The 20,726-nt window shown below is 36.0% G+C and overlaps 1 protein-coding gene across 1 annotated transcript in view; it reads left to right on the forward strand.

The window, feature by feature from the left end:
• The first annotated feature begins 312 nt into the window (after nucleotides 1-312).
• The window catches only part of LOC148951181 (RNA exonuclease 4), a 33,955-nt gene continuing 13,541 nt past the window's right edge, over nucleotides 313-20,726 (forward strand). The window contains exons 1-2 of the mRNA XM_089090172.1: nucleotides 313-645; nucleotides 2,491-2,681. Of these exons, the coding sequence (XP_088946298.1) occupies nucleotides 629-645; nucleotides 2,491-2,681 (208 nt within the window). The 5' untranslated portion in view covers nucleotides 313-628. The remainder of the gene's footprint in view (nucleotides 646-2,490; nucleotides 2,682-20,726) is intronic.

Raw genomic sequence — 20,726 nt, forward strand, 5'->3', positions numbered from 1 at the left:
AGCTGTTTTATTTGCATGTGATTTTGTTGATTATTCACCGTCTGTCTTTAATAGTTCATCCGAATCGTGTATCCTTTTACGCATATTAATATGTTCCTTTATGGATATTAATCAATCCTGTTGTGGGAAAGCTCAATTTTCTAGCATTATCTTTTAATCTATTAGACAGGAAGACTTATCATTATCGTTTATATCACGTTATTCTGCGACCGGAATCTCTGCATGAATTTTCTACAATAGAAAGCTCTTGCGCGAATGCATTTAATTTCCAAGTTGTTGTATCTCTAAAAGATGATCATATAATATATCTTTAGAAAATTTTATATGATTATCTTGGGGGAGGAACGCTTGGTTTCTCTTCTGCCGCCGATTTCTGTTTGTTGTGATGAAGTGATAAAGGTATCCTCTGTGGTTTTTGTTGGAAGTGAGGACCGCCGTCGAATTGACAAATATGGCTTTATATTTTGGAAAGCCGTGTATAATTATCGACTGTAGCCAAAAAGGATGGTGTTTTCTTGTCCATAGCCAAAGATAACTGTGTGTGAGCTGAAGTTGAGATTTAAAGCATCTGTCAGAGAGGACTATCTTAAGTTGTTCCCCCTAGCTGTCGTTTCATCAATTTGTGTTTATGCTTTTGAATAAAAAGTAAGATGTGCGACAGTCCTTTGCCCCATTGGCAAATTTTTATTGAAGAATAATCAATAGAAAAGTTTGTAGATCCAAAAAGGTCAGTTTTCCCATGGGTTTTGAAAGTAATGCAACCTACTTTTATAAGTCATTTCTGTTTATGATTATGTTGTACTTGTGATCTCATTTTTGGTGTTTAGGACTGAGATATAGGAACAGTATTACAATGTACTTCATAAACTTTAGGCCTATATTGGTTCAGAAATAAGAGGTTTTTTTTGCTCCTTTCGTAGCAGTAAAATTAAAAATATGTCCCAAGCAAGAAAATTAAATTTCGAACTAAAAGAGTTACAGTTTTCTATAACATTTTTCTAGCGCTTATTGATACTCCTTTACGAGCTGATGAATGTAAATTCACCGGCATTTGTGCAAAAATTCGTTCATGAGATAAACCAATTTGGAAATTTGTAGAGGGTTAACAACTTTAGTTCTGGCACACAGCTGCAAAAGTTCAGACAATGACAGCCCAAAAATGAGTGAAACATCTGATTCGCTGCAAAAATAAGCTAGGGGCTAAAAGGGGCCTGTCGTTCTGCTGTCCTTTTTTAAACCTTTTATTAAAATAAGGACATATTTCACAGTGTTTGAACCGCAGTCATGCAAGGATTTTCAGCTAGTATTCCTAGTAAACAGAAACTTGGCATTTAGTCCTGTAAGAATTTTATCTGGATCATCGGTAGCACAAAGTGGGACCTTGGACCCTTACAGGCTAAATCCCTTCGCCAGCTTTTAAGTACCCAGCTTGACATGCATTTTTTTTATAGACTTATCAGCTTGAAATTCCTGGGCCTAGGGGACATGAGAATGACGATTTTCAGAGGGGGAGGTGGTTCTTCAACTTCCATTCTGATTGAAACTTATAGGCAAGTAATTTTGGGCCAAGGGACATAGTTGATGGGCTTCAACATAGTTGAAGCTTTACCACTTCTGAGCCCCACGTTCCGCTCTAAAGTGTCCTCAGTCACTTGAGATTTGGTTAGATGTTACATAGGGTTCAGGGTCCAATTGTCAAGGGTTGTCTCCTTCAAGACATTGAGTGACTTGTGACTTGTAGGCATGGATCGTAAAGCTTCATGCTATTCAAAGCCGGGGGTTAGATACTTCTACTAATTGGTCAGTCTTGTATTTGCTTCCAGGACATTATTGAATAGGAAAATCTGTCTTCATGTAAATGTTTATGCAAATATAAATAAAACTGCAATGCAATATCTTAGTTTGGCAGTAATTAGCAAAATGTTTACACAGTCATCAGTTGGTGATGGGCGTAGAATAAGATTTTTCAGCCTCAATCACATGTAAAAATAATTAATAGGTGTTATGTTTTGAAACAAAATAATATAGCCTTCGCTTGTTCACGTTGCAAGTTTAGAAACAACCACACAGATTATGTTAGATTTTTAGTTTTGAGGCGAAGTAATAAACCATTTACTTTTATGGTTTGTTTGAAGAGTGAAGTATAGTCCCGGGCTGTCTTTAAAGGAAGTGTTATTATTTGTTTTTTTTTTTTTTTTTTTAATGAAAAATTTCTTCTTGAGATATGCCATTCTTAAAGTCTTTTAAGGCTGACAATAACGCCATTCAATCAAGGGCAATAAAACAAGACCAATTCCTTGCATCTTTTATTCTTTCGTCAGTGAAACTGACCTCAGGTTGCTCCAACACTTCAGGTTGGCCTAATAATATAGATCTAGTTTGATAAACAAGACTGCTCGGGTTAATGTACGACACTTATTAAAAATAAAATAAAACTTATTTTATATAATCAAAGCGTTTTCTAAGTACTGGTTCGATTTTCTTTTTAAGACTTACAAAAGTTGTGGCAATGGACTGTGAGATGGTTGGTGTTGGCATTAATGATGAAAATGTGGTCGCTAGAGTATCAATTGTAAACCATTTTGGTCATTGCATCTATGACAAGTATGTTAAGCCCGGTGAACAAGTTACAAACTTTAGGACATATGTCAGCGGAATAAGGAAGGAGCATCTTGAAAATGGTAAGGGATCTAATATACGTATGAAGGGTGGCCGAACCGCTTCTCATAAGTCAGATGCAATCTTTTGACCTTTGATATGCTTCTTGTGGATCCTACTATGATCACTACTACTGCTAACAACTCACTGCAGCACCAAATACAGCTATGCGCGCTCCTCCTCTATCCCGATCTGTCTAAAGTCTTCCTCTTTACACCCTCCCAGGAAGTTCCCATTTCCTTTAAATCATTCTTTATGACATCCTCCTATCCCAATCACGGATGACCTGCTTTCCGTTTAGCCATAGACAGTTGGCCGAAAAAGACAATCTTTGGTAATATGTCATCCTTCATCCGAAGAACGTGCTCTAGCCATCTCAACCTTTCTCTCTTTATAGCCCTAGAAAGCGGGATTGAACCACACTTTCTGTACAGCATACTGTTTTAAATACGGCCAGTCAGCCGGGTACCCAAAACAATCCTTAAGCAAATTTTTCTGGAAAACATCTAGCAAATCTTCATCCGTTTTTCGGAGCGCCCATGCTTCTGAGTCATATTTGACCACTGTCATCACTGTAGCTTCAAATATTCAAATGTTGGTTTGCAGACTTATCTTCCTATTCTTCCAAACTTTTTTTTTTTTTACAAAAAAGCACCCTGAGCCTTGGCTATCCTACTTTTAACATCTTCAATGCTTCCACCGTCTTTACTAATAATAGTACCAAGGTAAGTGAAGCTGTCCACCTGGTCAGTCTCTTCGTTACCCAACGTCACCTTTTCATCTTAACTTATTCCTAGCCTTAGCGACTTAGTCTTCAGAACATTAATTTTTAAACCTATTCTAGCACCCTCAACTCGCAAAACCTCTAAAAGTTCATTCATTTTGCTCACACTTTCATCTAGGATCCCTAAATCATCAGCATAGTCAAATTCCAGGAGTTTTTCCTCCCCATTTGATTCCTTGGTATCCCATTGCCTTTCCTGTGCTCCTTAAGATAAAGTCCATCAAAATAATCCATATAAAGGGGGATAGAACATGACCCTGCTTAACTCCTGATTTGATCAGTCAACCTCATTTCCTACCTTAACCACAGCATTGTTATTTCGTATATAGCATAAGTAATCATGTTTCACTTTTATAGTCCCAGAGCAGCGAAAGGAATATGCGGAGGCTGCAATTATTATATTTGGAAAGAGTGTTGAATGGTGTATTTATCTTTCAGGCAATAAATTGGCTAACTTTCCCGAAGAAAAAATAATCGTTTCTCGATTATGAGCAGGAATAGAAAACGTCTAAGGTACTTATATAAACAAGTCGTTTTATTGTTGTGGTTGTTATTATAGGTGAAATCACTAAGTTCAGTCAAGACTCAGGCCACAAAAACCCATTGCCTTCACACCCCATAAACTACATAATTCTGTTTCGCCCTCTCATAGTTCCGTCTCCTTTTTTCCGCTTTTCAGCAGCTTTTAGAAATGGGAATGTGAAGTTCCGATCCATAGAATACCAGTGATGTCCAAGCCTTAGTTGCTTCATCCACCAGTTCATTACCTGTAATCGCAGGGGGTGTTGGAGCCCAAATCAATATAATTCGATTTTCATTGAATGCTAGTCTGTTCAGTGCTTCAAGGCGTTACAACTCAGTTTTTGTTTGCTCTTAGTATTCTCAAACGCCTTGAAATATGATTGGTTATAAATTAATATACACGTATCTCTATCCGTACTTTCTATTCACATTAGTCTCTTAGCTGCCTGTTCTGTTCCAAAATTTCAGCCTGGAAGGCCGTAGCATATCACCTTAACCTGTTATCTCCTCATTCAAGCCCGGTTCATTCTGGTATATCATTTTTCTAGTCTTTTTTTTTGCATGGGCTTAGAACCTCGCCGCTGTCCATTTTATAGTAATAGTAATAGTAATTTATTAACACACACAAGGACAATACATTTTACTCACTACCGACCCAAGAACCTGGGGTCAGGTTGTCCTAAGGGTAGGCATATATCAAAATTTCATATTCACAGCAGAAATATACAACCTAGGCCTAAAAAAAAATAAAATAAAATAAAAAATCATTCCCCTTCGCACGCAGTTCCTACCACCAATCACAAAATCACCATACTTGTCCTCCAGGTACATAAAAAAAAAAAAAACATTAAAAAAAAAAAAAAAAAAAAAAAAAAAAAAATTACCTTTTTATCCTTTATTGCAGTCTGAAATTGCCTTTCAGTTTTACCTATGGGACAATATTATCCTTAGGCATCTAGAGCACTTAGGCATCTACAGCTTTTAAACCTTTCAGTTCTAACTATGGGACAATATTATCCTTAGGCATCTAGAGCACTTAGGCATCTACAGCTCCAGCAATAACGAGTTGCAGGTGTCCACATGTTTTGATTTTTTCAGTTCGTATCTGTTGTCTCTGAGTTCAATAATCAGTCTGCAATCAGTCTAGCAGTCTGCAGCCTAATAGCACTTTATTTTTCTTCTTCCTCTAGAAAGTTTTCTTCAGACTGGAATCTATAGAAAAGATTCCAGAGGTAGAATATTTTGCATCTGACAATGATTCTGCCAGAATAATTGGCAGTCGCATGCCACGTCAGGTGTGGCGTCCTTTGCCACGGACGTAGTATCATACGCTAAGGTGATTTTTAAGCAGGCTACTACTTGTACCCTTATTAAAGGGGTTATGTGGTTCATAACTCGAGTTGATTTGACGAAGAGCAGTGCATAATATGAGAGGATTGGTCGAAATACCGTCTAATGCAGATATTTAATTTTGTCCGGTTCTAGGACAATTTTATCCTTGCCATTCTTTGGCATTGGATTAGGAAAACTCTGACTTTCCGTACTTTCTCTGCACAATGAGCTTTCCAGCTCAACTGATGACCAATAATGATCCCCAAATATTTTCCCAGTTTTTATAGTGTTATCAGATAATCATCTATTTTTTAAGTTATGAGAACTTCCCTTGTCCTTTTATTTGCGAATACTGCTATCTCATTCTTTGACTTTTTTATTCTCTTTAACTCCACGGCCACTTACTGATTCCAGAGACTATCGGGACACTCTGAATCAGATTTGTCTATGTTCCCTTCTTCCATAAATATTTCTATGGTTTCAAAAGTAGCACCGTCAAACAACCTTTTATGTCTAGAAATATGCCAAAAGCATGCTTCAAGAGCTTTCATATATCTAAGAGCTTTCTCTACACGCTATACCACTTGGTTTACAGCTTTTTTCTCGGAGCATCCGGTTTCAAAATCCATTTGGTTCTTTGCAACCATATTTTTGGTCCTTCGATTGCTATTCAGATAACAATCTATTAATTGCTCCATCATTTCCAGTTGAAACGATGCTAGTATGATCAGTCGGTAAGGTCTGGGATTAGACTAGCCTTTTTCCCCAGACATAGGTATAAAATTCTTCTTTTTTAGCCACATATTTGGAATATATCTTAAAGTGATGCTCCTCGTAGCAATCCCAATATAATGGGCTTGTAAACTCTCCCGTACTTTTCGGAGCATGATGGGATGTACCCTATCAGCAGTAAGGGCTTAAAAAAGTCGAACATCATCCACAGCTTTTGGACCAGTCCTCCCTTAGATCTTATACTCTAGCCTATCCCCCTAAATTAGAATTAATACAATAAGATTTTTCGAGTATTTCAAGCGTGCGGTAAGAAATTATTGTTAAATCTAGCGCCTCTTTCCTTTTTCTTGTCTTGAAATCAGTCAACGAGCCTCGCTTACAACAGGGTATTCTTCATTTTTATCAAATTCTACCAGTTCCATTACTTTCGCAGGCTTTGATCCTGAGGCATTTATCCCGAGATACCACCAGATGTTCAAAACTAGTTATGTTTTAACCATAATGGCTGAAACATCACTAGAACAGTAATTGGATAGTTTCCAACCGTCTAAGTTTTTAGAATGATAAATACCACGCTCTTAGAATGGTGCTTTCCTCATTGCGTGTTTGGAGCTCGGTTGCTTTATTCTTCTCCTCTTTGTATTCTTTGCTTTATTCCCCTCTTCCCCTCTTTGCTTTATTCTGCTTTATTTGATAAATGTCTGCATTTTGGCCAAATGCCCCATAAGTTATATGGGGCGGTCTGGCAAGGATTCTGCCCTTTCTTACTCATATGCTGGCATTAAACTAGGTCACATTAGTGATAAAGGTACACCTTTGTCTCCATCAGTGGAGGGTGAAGTCATACATCGTTTGCGCGATACTGCTCCGCCATTTTCTTGGTCGGCGGTTTGGGAAGCGTGGGTTCCCTTATCCCAATAGGATGTCGGAAATTACATTTCTTGGTTTCTTCCATCAGATCTACATTAATGACTATGTCAGTATATCTCATACCTCCTTTAACATGGGATGTTGCTATATTAATATTTCCCTTAAACAGCACTGGAAACGTCCTTTTATTTCTAGCTTAGTAGGCCCCTAAGCTTAGTTGAAGTCTGATGCATGTTGCATTGTAAATCATTATAAGCTGGCACGTGCTTTTTTAAGCAATGGTTTGTTGGAAGAACGGAAACGTGCTTTTATCTTTGGTTGGCTGTATGTATTTTAATGTTCTAGACAGTGTGCTATACAACTCTTACATCAACCTAGTTTGGCCACCCTAACAAAGGTGAATTGACCTGTGCCAAAGCAATAACTGAAATCATATTTCGGTTATGTAAAATGAGAACAAAAAAAAATCACGCAATAAGAACAATCCTAATAGGTGAACAAACTGAAAAAAGGAATAAAAAACATCGAAAAATATGTGGAGTTATTTGATTCCAGATATTAGTTGAATCAATCTTATGTAGCTTAAGGATCAATGTAACTTCGAGGATGGAAAGTTCTAAATCCCTCAGTTTGTGCTCTCTAATCTTGCTTCATCAAGGTTCAGTAACAGTAAGAGAGAGCCAATTTGAAAGAAAAGGTTACCTAATAACTCCGCAAATTGCAATTATTGAAACTATTGTAAGAATTTGAAATCAAATCCTTAGAAAGTTCACAATGAAATCAATAATACAAGGTTCACAATAATAATGGAACTGGCACAGTCAATCCAGAGCATTCAACAGTCTTTTCATAAAGCTATATTGCTATGGTATGACCTCCAACTTTGCTGCCGTAGTTCAGTTAAAAATCGTTGTTTATGTTATCTGTTTATTTCGTATAGATTGTAAGTAGCTTTAGAAATAAATTATTATTATTTTATTACCCATTATTAAACATACAAAATGTTGTAAATGGAGTACAATAAGAGAAAAAAATAACAACAAATGCCAACAAAATGTCCAAATAAAACTCAACTACAGAAAAACGAGATTAAGAACATTACTACGACAAAAAAAATTGACAAATTTCAGTTATTGCGACGCATAACAAAGTGTGGCTTAGTTCAAATACCTTTGTAAATCGAGCACAGTGATTCAGTACAGCTATAAGCGGGTCGACTATACCGTACTTCAGAGATATTTTTGAATTCCTCGTCCAAATTGGAAGACGAAGCAGATTCTTACTATATCAGTAGAGAGTAGACCGAATACTGTGGCGATCAGACGAAGTAAATATTTTCCAAAACGGAGATAAGGCTAGCACATGTGGCAAAACAAAAGTCTTATACACCTTTGCGAGTAGAAAACGGTTAAAGTGGCACTTCATTGAAACGAAAATTCCATCAGCTCTGCGTGTCTTTACAGCGAACAACGAAATAAGCAATCGCGAGTTTTTTTAAGATAGCTAGATATTGGAAGGCCGAGGTACATAATCTTAGACGAAGACTTAATCGCATAAGTTCCGAAAATAACATTAACTGGTACACTCTCTTTAACGCAGCTATTATATACGAGAATTTCACTCTTCTGGGGATTGAAAGAAAGACCTATGTACCGTACTCCTTACTCAAAACAGGGAAAGTCTCTTCGATGCCTACAAGTCGATGTCTATTCACGTTCAAAATGTCGTCGGCATAATGGATCAGCGAAACATTGAGACTGAACCGGTTCTTGCGATGAAATAATACTATTATTGAACAGCGGTGGTGAAGTAAGTGCCCCTTGGCGTATTCCCTTCTCTACTGGTATAAGATTAGAAGACAGGGCTAAAGCATTAACACACGGTACATTTACACGCGCTTTTAATTTACTATTAAATAAAAAAAAAAAAGTTTTTTTTAACTGAAAGTAAGGAACGACGTTGAAACTTAAAACTAACAGAAATTATTCCGTATATGAAAGGGGCTGTCCCCTCCTCAACGCCTTGCTCTTTACGCTAAAGTTTTTCATTGTAAAAAAAAAAATAAAGTTGTGACAAAGTCAGACTTTAGCGTAAAGAGCGAGGCGTTGAGGAGGGGATATCCCCTTTTATATAGGGAATAATTTCTGTTCGTTTTAAGCTTTAACGTCGTTCCTTACTTTCAGTTAAAAAAAACTTGTTTTTTTTAATTTAATTTTTGAACGTTTTTGAATTAATACATGTTTTTATTTTGGCTCACCGTACATGAATAATTAAAAAAAAAATTTTAATTTGAATTTTACTTTTATTTGGTTAAATGGCTTTCTCAAAACCTGTTTAATTTTATTTACGAACGTTTTTATTAGTAATAAATATACGTAACTTACGAATTAAATTACGTAACGAACCTCTATATTATTATATTTTTAATACGTATATTAGAGGGTTCGCCCCCTAGTCAATACCTTGCTCTTTAAGCTAAAGTTCGAATTTTGTTCCAATTCTTTAAGAATGACCCCTTAATCACAAATGCCGTTAATTAGAATAAATAGCTCGTATGAAAGTACTAAATAATATTTGGCTTAAAGAGCGAGGTATTGACTAGGGGATGAACCCAATCATATAGGTAATGTTTTCTGTCGTTTTAAGTTTTGATGATGCTCCCTACTTTCAGTTAAAAAACTGTTTTTTTTTTTATATATATAATTTCTGATCTTTATTTAAATAATGCTGGGAAATCCGGCGCCCCCTTCATAACAATGTTCCTTCTCCCATGAAAACTTCCTTCATGGTAAGATCCTCCCACATAACCCCTGACCCACCTCCCCCCACTACCCGAAAACATCCCCTCTGAAAACGGTCTTATGCTTCCCAATACCCAATACTATGTGTTAACAATGGGTAAAGTTCATAAATTTCAGCCCTCCCCCCGGGGACTTCGGGGGATTAAGTCATTCTAAAAGACATAGTTATCATATTTTGGACCATGCTGAACAAAATGGCTATCTCAAAATTTTGATCAGGTGACTTTGGGAAAAAAATGAGCGTGGGAGGGGGCCTGTTTGCCCTCCATTTTTTATTGGTCACTTAAAAAGGGCACTAGAACTTTTAATTTACGTTCGGTTGAGCCCTCCCACGATATTCTAGGACCACTGGATCAATACGATTACCCTTGGGAAAAAAAAATAAAAAAAGAGTAAAAAAAAATAAACACGCATCCGTGATCATTCTTCTGGCAAAAAATTGAAATTCCACATTTTTGTAGATAGGAGCTTGAAACCTCCGCAGTAAGATTCTCTGATACGTTGAATATGATGGTGTGATTTTCATTAAGGTTCTATAATTTTTAGGGGGTCTTTCCCCCTTTTTTCGAAAATCAGCCAAATTTTCTCAGGCGCTTAACTTTTGATAGATAAGACTAAACTTGATGAAACTTATATATTTGAAATCAGCATTAAAATCTGATTCTTTTGATGCATCTATTGGTATCAAAATTCCGTTTTCTACAGTTTCGGTTACCATTGAGCCGGGTCGCTCCTTACTTACAGTTCGTTACCACGAACTGTTTGATACATATTCCTCAGTGCGCGTAGAATAGACTTATCCACGCCACGCTTCTGAGCAGACAAACATATCTGAGGGTGCACACTGGAGTCGGAACGCGTGGTTGACATCGTGACCGGCAAAATACAGTGTCTCATTTGAATCATCGGCGTCAATAAACAAATTAGCAATTATATAAATCGCGTGTTCTCTACTCATCTTCTTTTTGAAACCAAATTGGTTATCCGGCGTGTTACATGTAGCACTAAGCCTATTTACAACAAGCAATTCAAATAACTTGCACAGTACAGGCGCGACAGTTATCGGGCGGTAAGAAGAACACTGCCCCGTGTCTTTTCCCTTCTTTAGTACAGGAGTAATTACACCCGTGGAGAATAGGTCTGGAACAATCCCAGCATTAAAAATCATTTGGTACAGGAGACAAAGGTGCTCAATAAGGTTCTGACTTCTTGCTTGCAGATGCAATCCGCACAGGTTACCCACCCCTCTCCACAACTTTTTCTTCAGTTTCGAGAATGCCTCACTAACTGACGAATTAGACACAACAAAACCAACTTTCCGTTCACATTCCGCAAGACTTGCATCGAGCTCAATAGAAAATTTATTTTCCAGATCAACATTAGGCGATGAAAACTCGTACGTAAAATATTTAACCCACTCGCTCTCACTGGGCAGAACATCAACTGATTCTTTACGTTTCTTCTTTTTTGGGAATTTCCACATGTGATTGGGGTCTTGCTTTACAGATTTACTATCACAATCAATAATCAGAGCACGATTTGTGCTCTTTTTGCGATGTGCGAGGTTTTTGCGAATCTTTGCTTAGTATATAATCGGATGGAGCTCACTATACCATGCCTTGGTCGGCCGTTATCTATCCACATGCATAACCAGAATTTCGTGTCCGCACACACATCTACAAGATCCGAATTATCGGACCAGCGGGATATTTCCGAGCCAATCTAAACACGACAAATCGGTACTGCAGTCTTTTCCGCACACTGCAGGGCATGAACTATTTCGCTACAATATATATTGATCAATACTTGTTTATCACTTGCTGCAACTGAAGAAGATTTATGAAGTAGATTGCAAGGGACGCGAATTCTTGCTAAAATATCGTCACATACATTCTGGTACAAGGGGGTATTAATTTTATCCCACATAACTTTCTGATGCCATTTTCTTCCACTGGGCAGTTCAGGGTTGGATTTCGATGATGTATTAGGTGGGAAAAGATAAACAACTGGTAAGTGGTCAGATGCGCTGATAGATGTATCCACATGTGACTGGCAAAGGGAAACTGGTTGATGTGAACACATTATTAAATCAAGAGATGAATTTGCTCCAGAGTTATGCACATACGTGAATCGAAATCATTTTCCATTATGTTTAGACCAGAGCATGCAGTTGAGAGTACTTGGGATCTAGGGCTTTCCGGATTCATCAAATCACAGTTCATATCTCCGGCAACAATGCATGACAAATCTTGGGTGCGACAATTGGCAATAGCGTTTGCTAATTTCCGACAAGCACTATCGAACTTGGAATCTGAACTAGATGATGTGTAGTCCGTAGGCATATAAACTGAGAAGATTATTGTCTGTTCAATCTTGATCGCAAGAAAATTATTGGATACTTGGAAAACTGTCGCGCGTAAAGATTTTGGAGCAAGGATTACAAAACCGCCTGAGGGCCGGCCTCTACCACTCGATTTTGCACCGACAGCCAAAAGATCGATTTAAGCACCCATATTTAACAGTTAAGTCCCTTCTTTTGTCAGGAAATGTTCCTGGAGACATACAATGTTATGACTGCGAATTAGGTTTTTGAGGGTTGGCAGTTTGTTGATTACATTTCCATTAATGTTCCAAGTAATCAAACTTAATTCGCGATTCATTTCTTAACTGCAAGTAACTTTTGCGCTTTCGGACAGCTGAAACTGTAGCATGGATGTTTGTCCGAACCACAGAGTGTGCCTTTAATCGGTTTGCTGCAAGGAAACCGATTGTCGCCACATACCTTATCTAAGTACTCCTTTCTCATTTCTGGGGTTCTCAAGTCTTGACGGGGTTTCTTTAGCACAACTGCGTAGGTCGGCTGGGGTGTGGGGGACGATCGCTGAAACGAGGATCCAGATCCGCCGAGCGGCCTCTGAACAGGGGGACGATCACGCTCGATAAAACTGTCTAGCTTAGAACCTATTTCGTTTACTTTCCTAGTAATAACAGCGCTTACTTCTCCAGGGACAATGGGTACTTCGTCTGGTTCATAGATGCCGTATTTAGGGAGGGCAATTTTCTTTTCGTCGCATTATTTGAGCTATTTGAAAATGTCAGAGATATTGTCAGTCATAATAACTTTCATGCTCATACGAGCACTAATAGCAGAATCCCTCTATATTAATTCTTTCGCCACTTGAATTTCTTCATTCTTGAAAAATTTTGCCGCTGTTTTCGCAATCTCATCAGACCGATTACCAGATTTCAAAGCACGAGAAACAAAATTCAGTAGCGGGTTAAGCACAAGCTTATCACCTGCCATCGTTCGTGGTTATGTTCGTGGATGCGCTTGTGTGCGCCGTAACATCGGGTCTTTTACGTCGAGGAAAAAGAGGGAAGCATAGAGCCCCGCTACCTATTCCCCTCAGTTTAAGGGCCAAAGGACCTGGCAGGTACCTCTACGGCCGTTGCAACATGTGCCCTCCCCTCTTCTTCTCGTTTTCCTCCCAAGAAGAGAAAATGCGCGAATATTGCCGAAAATGTGCGAGAAACGGCTGAGACAAAAGGATCTGTGGCAATGAAATTTAGCGTCTGGCAACTGTGCGCTATTGATAACTGCTAATTTGAAAGAAGATAATTTGGCGCCGCAGCGTTGTATTATAGTATCCGGAACTGATTATATAGCTTTCAGTAAGTTTAAATCAATTGGTTATGAGCTTGAAACCTTTGTACTAGTGTTCCCTAATATGCTTAATTTGATTGTTACAGTTTTCATAAAGATCACTCTCCTTGTGGGAAGTGTTTTCACCCTGTCTATAAAATTTGGTAAGTAAATATGACGGCGCTAGACCCTTAAGGTCCAAACCGGCGGTGCTGATCTCTGTTTCGTGGCCCTCAGCGAGGAAGTGCAATGGGGGGGGGGGGCTGGGGGCCAGCCATCCTGTGCTTTCGCACACCCTTCCTGCTATAAAATTTGGTAGATCTTCTCAGACTCGTAACTTTCGATGAGTAATTTTAAAATTAAAGGATTTTATATATTTGGAATCGACATGATAAGTCCATTCCATTGATGCGTATGTTATTATAAAAAAAATCCTTACAGTTACGTTATCTTTAGATTAGCACGAGTCACTTCTTGCTTACAGCTCGTTGCCACGAATTGTTTGAAAACTGTGTATGGGCTCTTCCTTTTTTTTTAATCAGAAATAGATTATAATATTGAAAAAATATAAAATCATTTTCTAATGCATATTTTAAATTCTTCTTCTTTTCTTTCTTTTATCCCGCGGTATTTGGTCCTCCTTTCTGCGTTTCCTCTTCCTTTTCGTTTTCTTAATAGTAGGTTTGTGATACTTCACGTACTGGATAGAATCAAGCCCGTTATTGTTTCCTTTTCGTACTCCTGAAAGAAAAAAAATCAATCCTGTTTCTTTCTTTTTTTTTATCTAAAAAAAAAATCCTTGCTTATTTGTAATCTAATTTGTCCCTATTTCTGTATTATTCCTTCACTTTACTACCTATCTATCTTACCTCTTACTCGACGTTCCATAGCTTTCCACTTTTATAATTCCTCACATACATAATTTTTTTTCTCCTAGTACATTTTATCTACCTTTTTCCTAAATATTTTTTTTTTCAATTTTTTTTTCTACCGTTTTCTTTTGTATGGGCTCTTCCTTTATATTCTTTTTTTGTTTGTTTATTTGTATATTTATTTTAATTTGTTCTTAGCCACACTTCCCATTCTATATATATTTTGTTCCTCAGTGTTTTTCGAATAAATTCGAAATTAAACTGAGAAAAATTCTGACCTAGCATTTTATATTTATTTTTACTTAATGTTTCCCTTTTAGAAAGAAAAGAAGAAAAACCTCTTGACGAAATCCTGATGAATTCTTGATGAAGAGATTTAAATCAAAGTATTTCAAGAGTTTTTTTTTTCTATTTATACAAAGCATGACGTAAAAGAACGACTTAATTCTACATTCCCATTATTTGCAATTTACTAGAAAATTTAACCAAAAAAATTAAAATTTTGTCTTTACAAAGCTATATTTTCATATAAAATTGATTACCTTGAAATTCTAACCTTTGGTACTAATTAGCTGTCAAAAGGCCAATATTTCCCAATGTCCCCTCTTGTTGTTTCCTTCAAAACTACGTGGCCTACCGACATGTTTATCATTTTGTTATTCTTTACAATGTTTGACTGTATGTTTTCTTGAATGTGGCTTTGAAATATAAAATAGACTGAATTAGAAATATAAAATAGACATATAAAAGTTTTATTAAAAAAAATAGATTACGATTGGCATGAAGATCTGTTTCTGTCGCCACGTCAGCTTCTGACAATTTGCTGTTAGCTCGCGTAAACAGAAATAATTACCCAAAACAATGCACTACTAGCATTTTGCAGAAATATCTATCTTGGGCAGGAAATTAAAAATTGCACTATAGTGTGTAAACAAAAATTTAAAGCAACATTCCAAAATCCAAATAAGTATAAAATGCAATACAAAACTTAATAGTCATTAGCATTTCTTTTGTTAAATGAACAATTTGAAATTAATATTATACTCTTCGATTATTTTTTTTCTTTTTATTTTCGTGCTCAAGTTTTGTCGACAATTTTTTCCAACAATGCTTTTTATTTTGTTGGATAATTTAGCTAGAAATGGTTAGTAGTTTTTCTGTTTGCTCGTTCTTTTTATAGCAAATGCATATTTTAAAACAATACTCAATGGTCCCTTCCATTCCATGTCTCCTGGATATTTATATTTATGAAACGTCTTGTATTTAAATATCTAGACACATGGCTAAACAAAATTAGCACTGATTTCTTCGATGAAATAGGCTCGTCGCTTAGAATTTTATGCGTATTCGTTCCCCTTTCTCGAGTCTCGAAGAATCTCACCAATAAATACTATCTTTTTCCTTGGGTCGAAGTTTCCACATGGAGGCTAAACTAGGCTAAACTATATAGATTCTCATAAATTAAAAAATGATGGAAAAATGAAAGTCAGAAGATTCAAATTGGGAAGTTTGAAGGTTATAAATAAAGGGATAAGCCATGAAATATATGATTGAATCAGATGCTTAACTATGGCTTAGTATTTATTTTCTACGCGTTCAAAATTACTTTGAAAGCTTTAAACTGCTCAGGTGCTTGAAACTTAAAAATATGTGAATACATGAAAATATTGAGTTTCTTAAAGTTAAAGTTTCTAAAAGTCGAATGAGAATCTACGATTTCATGGTAATTGAAAAATCTCTTGACGAGATTTTCCTGATTCTGCAGTTTTTTTTTTCTTTTTGTTCTATATAGTGATTGAGGAAATTTTGTTATTTGGCTTTCGTTATCTTCTTTTGTATATCTCTCCCCCTTTTTCTAGGAGGGGGGGGGGGGGATTAAAAAAAACTGAAGTAGAAACCCGTCATAAAATCATGCGTTTTTGAAATCTATAAGAACAAAGGATGTTTTTTCGGTATATTTTATATGTTTTGCGGTATATTTTCTTGTGTGGGGAGAATTACTCCCATAAAATTATATGGTTGTAAGGATAAAAGTGACTCGCTTTAGTCCCATAGAAAAATTTAGACATAATATTTTTTTCTTTGTAAGCTTAGAATTATGTAGCGTTCGAGCCGGGTGTTCGTTTGAGATTTTGAAATTATAATCTTAATTTCCGTCACCCTCTGACATTCCATGTCAGCATCCTTAAGCGGGATCTGAGTCTTCTTGAGGATCAAAGCATTATGTAGTTTTTACTACGTAAAACTTGGAATCGTACTTTTTTTTATTTTATGTAAAGAATATCTTATCCAGTTTTTAGCTTGTAAAGCTTGCATATACTGACTTACAATAGGGAAGACCAGAGTTATCTCGAGCTGCTATCAAACAGTTCGTAGTAACGAACTGTAAGTAAGGAGCGAGCCGGCTAAATAGTAATCGAAACTCTAAAAAACGGAATTTTAATATCAATAGATGTATCAAAAGAATCAGATTTTTATGGTGATTTCAAATATATAAGTTTCATCAAGTTTAATCTAGTAGTAAGTCATATAAAGGTTTCAGCAGTGATTGCGTAATATGCCTTACCACGGGTCAGTCACCTATTACTACGAACGGTACTTGCCTTACCAGAAGGGTTTTTCTGAGGCAACAGCCATTTTTTTGGGGTCAAACGGTGAGAGAGCGGTGGTTAGTCCATATACGGTAACTTGATTAGTAGGTTTTTTTTTTAAAACTTGGCAACGTATAATGTACTCAAGCAAAAACCCTATAAAATGTTCATACACTACATTCCAATTTTCATTAACGTTCCCTTCGTTCCCCCATTTCTGAGGGCAGGGGAGGGGGGGAGGGTCAATTTTGGAGGGAAAACCAAAAATACTCAGAATCGAAAATAAAGGGGATCTGCCTCAAGGGCAAGGCTCAGAGGCCCTTCGTTCACCCATTTCTGAGGGCCGGGGAGGGGGGAGGGTCAATTTTGGAAGGCAAAACCAAAAATACTCAGAAAGTTCATTTTGAATTTCTTTCATTGAAATGCAAGACTTGGAATATTTCAGTAGTGTTTCGTTGTGCTTTACCTTGTCACAGATACATTCTCTTGATTTTCGAAGTTCATTTTGAATTTCTGTATTGAAATGCAAGAGTTGGAATTTTTCAGTAGCGATTTGTTGTGCTTTACCTTGTCAAAGTTACATTCTCTTGATTTTTTGAAGTTCATTTTGAATTTCTGTCGTAAAATGCAAGAGTTGGAATATTTTAGTAGTGTTTTGTTGTGCTTTACCTTGTCACAGTTACATTCTGTTGATTTTAATAGTTCATTTTGAATTTCTGACATTGAAATGCAAGAGTTGGAATATTTCACTAGTGTTTTGTTGTGCTTTACATTGTCACAGTTACATTCTCTTAATTTTTCAAAGTTCATTTTGAATTTCTTTCGCGAAGTGCAAGAATTGGAATATTTAAGTAGTGTATTGTACTTGTTTACATTGTCACAGATACATTCTCATGATTTTTCAAAGTTCATTTTGAATTTCTGTCGTGAAATGCAAGAGTTGGAATATTTCAGTAGTGACTTGTTGTGCTTTACCTTGTCACAGTTACATTCTCTTGATTTTTCGAAGTTCATTTCGAATTTCTGTCGTGAAATGCAAGAGTTGGAATATTTCAGTAGTGTTTTGTTGTGCTTTACCTTGTCACAGTTAGCCTACATTCTATTGATTTTCATAGTTCATTTTGAATTTCTTTCATTGAAATGCAACAGTTGGAATATTTCACTAGTGTTTTGTTGTGCTTTACCTTGTCACAGTTACATTCTCTTAATTTTTCAAAGTTTATTTTGAATTTCTTTCGTGAAATGTAAGAATTGGAATATTTCAGTAGTGTCTTGTTGTGGTTTACCTTGTCACAGTTACATTCTCTTAATATATCAAAGTTCATTTTGAATTTCTGTCGTGAAAAGCAAGAGTTGGAATATTTTTTAGTAGTGACTTGTTGTGCTTTACCTTGTCACAGTTACATTCTCTTGATTTTTCGAAGTTCATTTTGAATTTCTGTCGTAAAATGCAAGAGTTGGAATATTTCAGTAGTGACTTGTTGTGCTTTACCTTGTCACAGTTACATTCTCTTGATTTTTCGAAGTTCATTTTGAATTTCTCTCGTAAAATGCAAGAGTTGGAATATTTCAGTAGTGTTTTGTTGTGCTTTACCTTGTCACAGTTAAATTCTGTTGATTTTCATAGTTCATTTTGAATTTCTTTCATTGAAATGCAAGAGTTGGAATATTTCAGTAGTGTTTTGCTGTGTTTTACCTTGTCACAGTTACATTCTCTTGATTTTTCGAAGTTCATTTTGAATTTCTTTCGCGAAGTGCAAGAGTTGGAATATTTCTGTAGTGTCTTGTCGTGGTTTACCTTGTCACAGTTACATTCTATTGATTTTCATAGTTCATTTTGAATTTCTTTCATTGAAATGCATAAGTTGGTATATTTCACTAGTGTTTTGTTGTGCTTTACCTTGTCACAGTTACATTCTCTTAATTTTTCTAAGTTCATTTTGAATTTCTTTCGTGAAATGCAAGAATTGGAATATTTCAGTAGTGTCTTGTCATGGTTTACCTTGTCAGAGCTACATTCTCATGATTTTTCAAAGTTCATTTTGAATTTCTGTCGGGAAATGCAAGAGTTAGAATATTTCAGTAGTGACTTGTTGTGCTTTACCTTGTCACAGTTACATTCTATTGATTTTTCTAAGTTTATTTTTAATTTCAGTCGTAAAATGCAAGAGTTGGAATATTTCAGTAGTGACTTGTTGTGCTTTACCTTGTCACAGTTACATTCTCTTTTGATTTTTCGAAGTTCATTTTGAATTTCTCTCGTAAAATACAAGAGTTGGAATATTTCAGTAGTGTGTTGCTGTTCTTTACCTTGTCAAAGTTACATTCTGTTGATTTTCATAGTTCATTTTGAATTTCTTTCATTGAAATGCAAGAGTTGGAATATTTCAGTAGTGTTTTGTTGTGCTTCACCTTGTCACAGTTATATTCTCTTAATTTTTCAAAGTTCATTTTGAATTTCTTTCGCAAAGTGCAAGAATCGGAATATTTCAGTAGTGTCTTGTCGTGGTTTATCTTGTCACAGCTACATTCTCATGATTTTTCAAAGTTCATTTTGGATTTCTTTCGTTGAAATGCAAGAGTTGGAATATTTCAGTAGTGACTTGTTGTGCTTTACCTTGTCACAGTTACATTCTCTTGATTTTTTTAAGTTAATTTTGAATTTCTTTCGTGAAATGCAAGAGTTGGAATATTTCAGTAGAGTTTTGTTGTGCTTTACCTTGTCACAGTTACATTCTGTTGATTTTCATAGTTCATTTTGAATTTCTTTCATTGAAATGCAAGAATTGGAACATTTCAGTAGTGGCTTGTTGTGCTTTATCTTGTCATAGTTACATTCTCTTGATTTTTCTAAGTTCAATTTGAATTTCTGTCGTGAAATAAAAGAGTTGGAATATTTCAGTAGTGTCTTGTCGTGGTTTACCTTGTCACAGCTACATTCTCATGATTTTCATTGTTCATTTTGAATTTCTTTCATTGAAATGCAAGAGTTGGAATATTTCAGTAGTGACTTGTTGTGCTTTACCTTGTCACAGTTACATTCTCTTGATTTTTTGAAGTTCATTTTGAATTTCTTTCGTGAAATGCAAGAGTTGGAATATTTCAGTAATGTTTTGTTGTGCTTTACCTTGTCACAGTTACATTCTGTTGATTTTCATAGTTCATTTTGAATTTCATTCATTGAAAAGCAAGAGTTGGAATATTTCAGTAGTGTTTTGTTGTGCTTTACCCTATCACGGTTACATTCTCTTAATTTTTCAAATTTCATTTTGAATTTTTGTCGTTAAATGCACGAGTTGGAATATTTCAGTAGTGACTTGTTGTGCTTTACCTTGTCAGAGTTAAACTCTCTTGATTTTTCGAAGTTCATTTTGAATTTCTGTCGTAAAATACAAGAGTTGGAATATTTCAGGAGTGTTTTGTTGTGCATTACCTTGTCACAGTTACATTCTGTTGATTTTCATAGTTCATTTTGGATTTCTTTCATTGAAATGCAAGAGTTGGAATATTTCAGTTGTGACTTGCTGTGCTTTACCTTGTCTCAGTTACATCCTCTTGATTTTTTGAAGTTCATTTTGAATATATGTCGCGAAATGCAAGAGTTGGAATATTTCAGTAGTGTTTTGTTGTGCTTTACCTTGTCACAGTTACATTCTGTTGATTTTCATAGTTCATTTTGGATTTCTTTCATTGAAATGCAAGAGTTGGAATATTTCAGTAGTGACTTATTGTGCCTTACCTTGTCACAGTTACATTCTCTTGATTTTTCGAAGTTCATTTTGAATTTCTTTCGTGAAATGCAAGATTTGGAATAGTTCACTAGGGTCTTGTAGTGGTTTACCTTGTCACAGCTATATTCTGATGATTTTCATTGTTCATTTTGTATTTCTTTCATTGAAATGCAAGAGTTGGAATATTTCA

The sequence above is a fragment of the Artemia sp. Qi Xiang Cuo genome, chromosome 6 (genome assembly GCF_049724085.1).
Source record: "Artemia sp. Qi Xiang Cuo chromosome 6, ASM4972408v1, whole genome shotgun sequence".
Classification (NCBI taxonomy): domain Eukaryota; kingdom Metazoa; phylum Arthropoda; class Branchiopoda; order Anostraca; family Artemiidae; genus Artemia; species Artemia sp. Qi Xiang Cuo.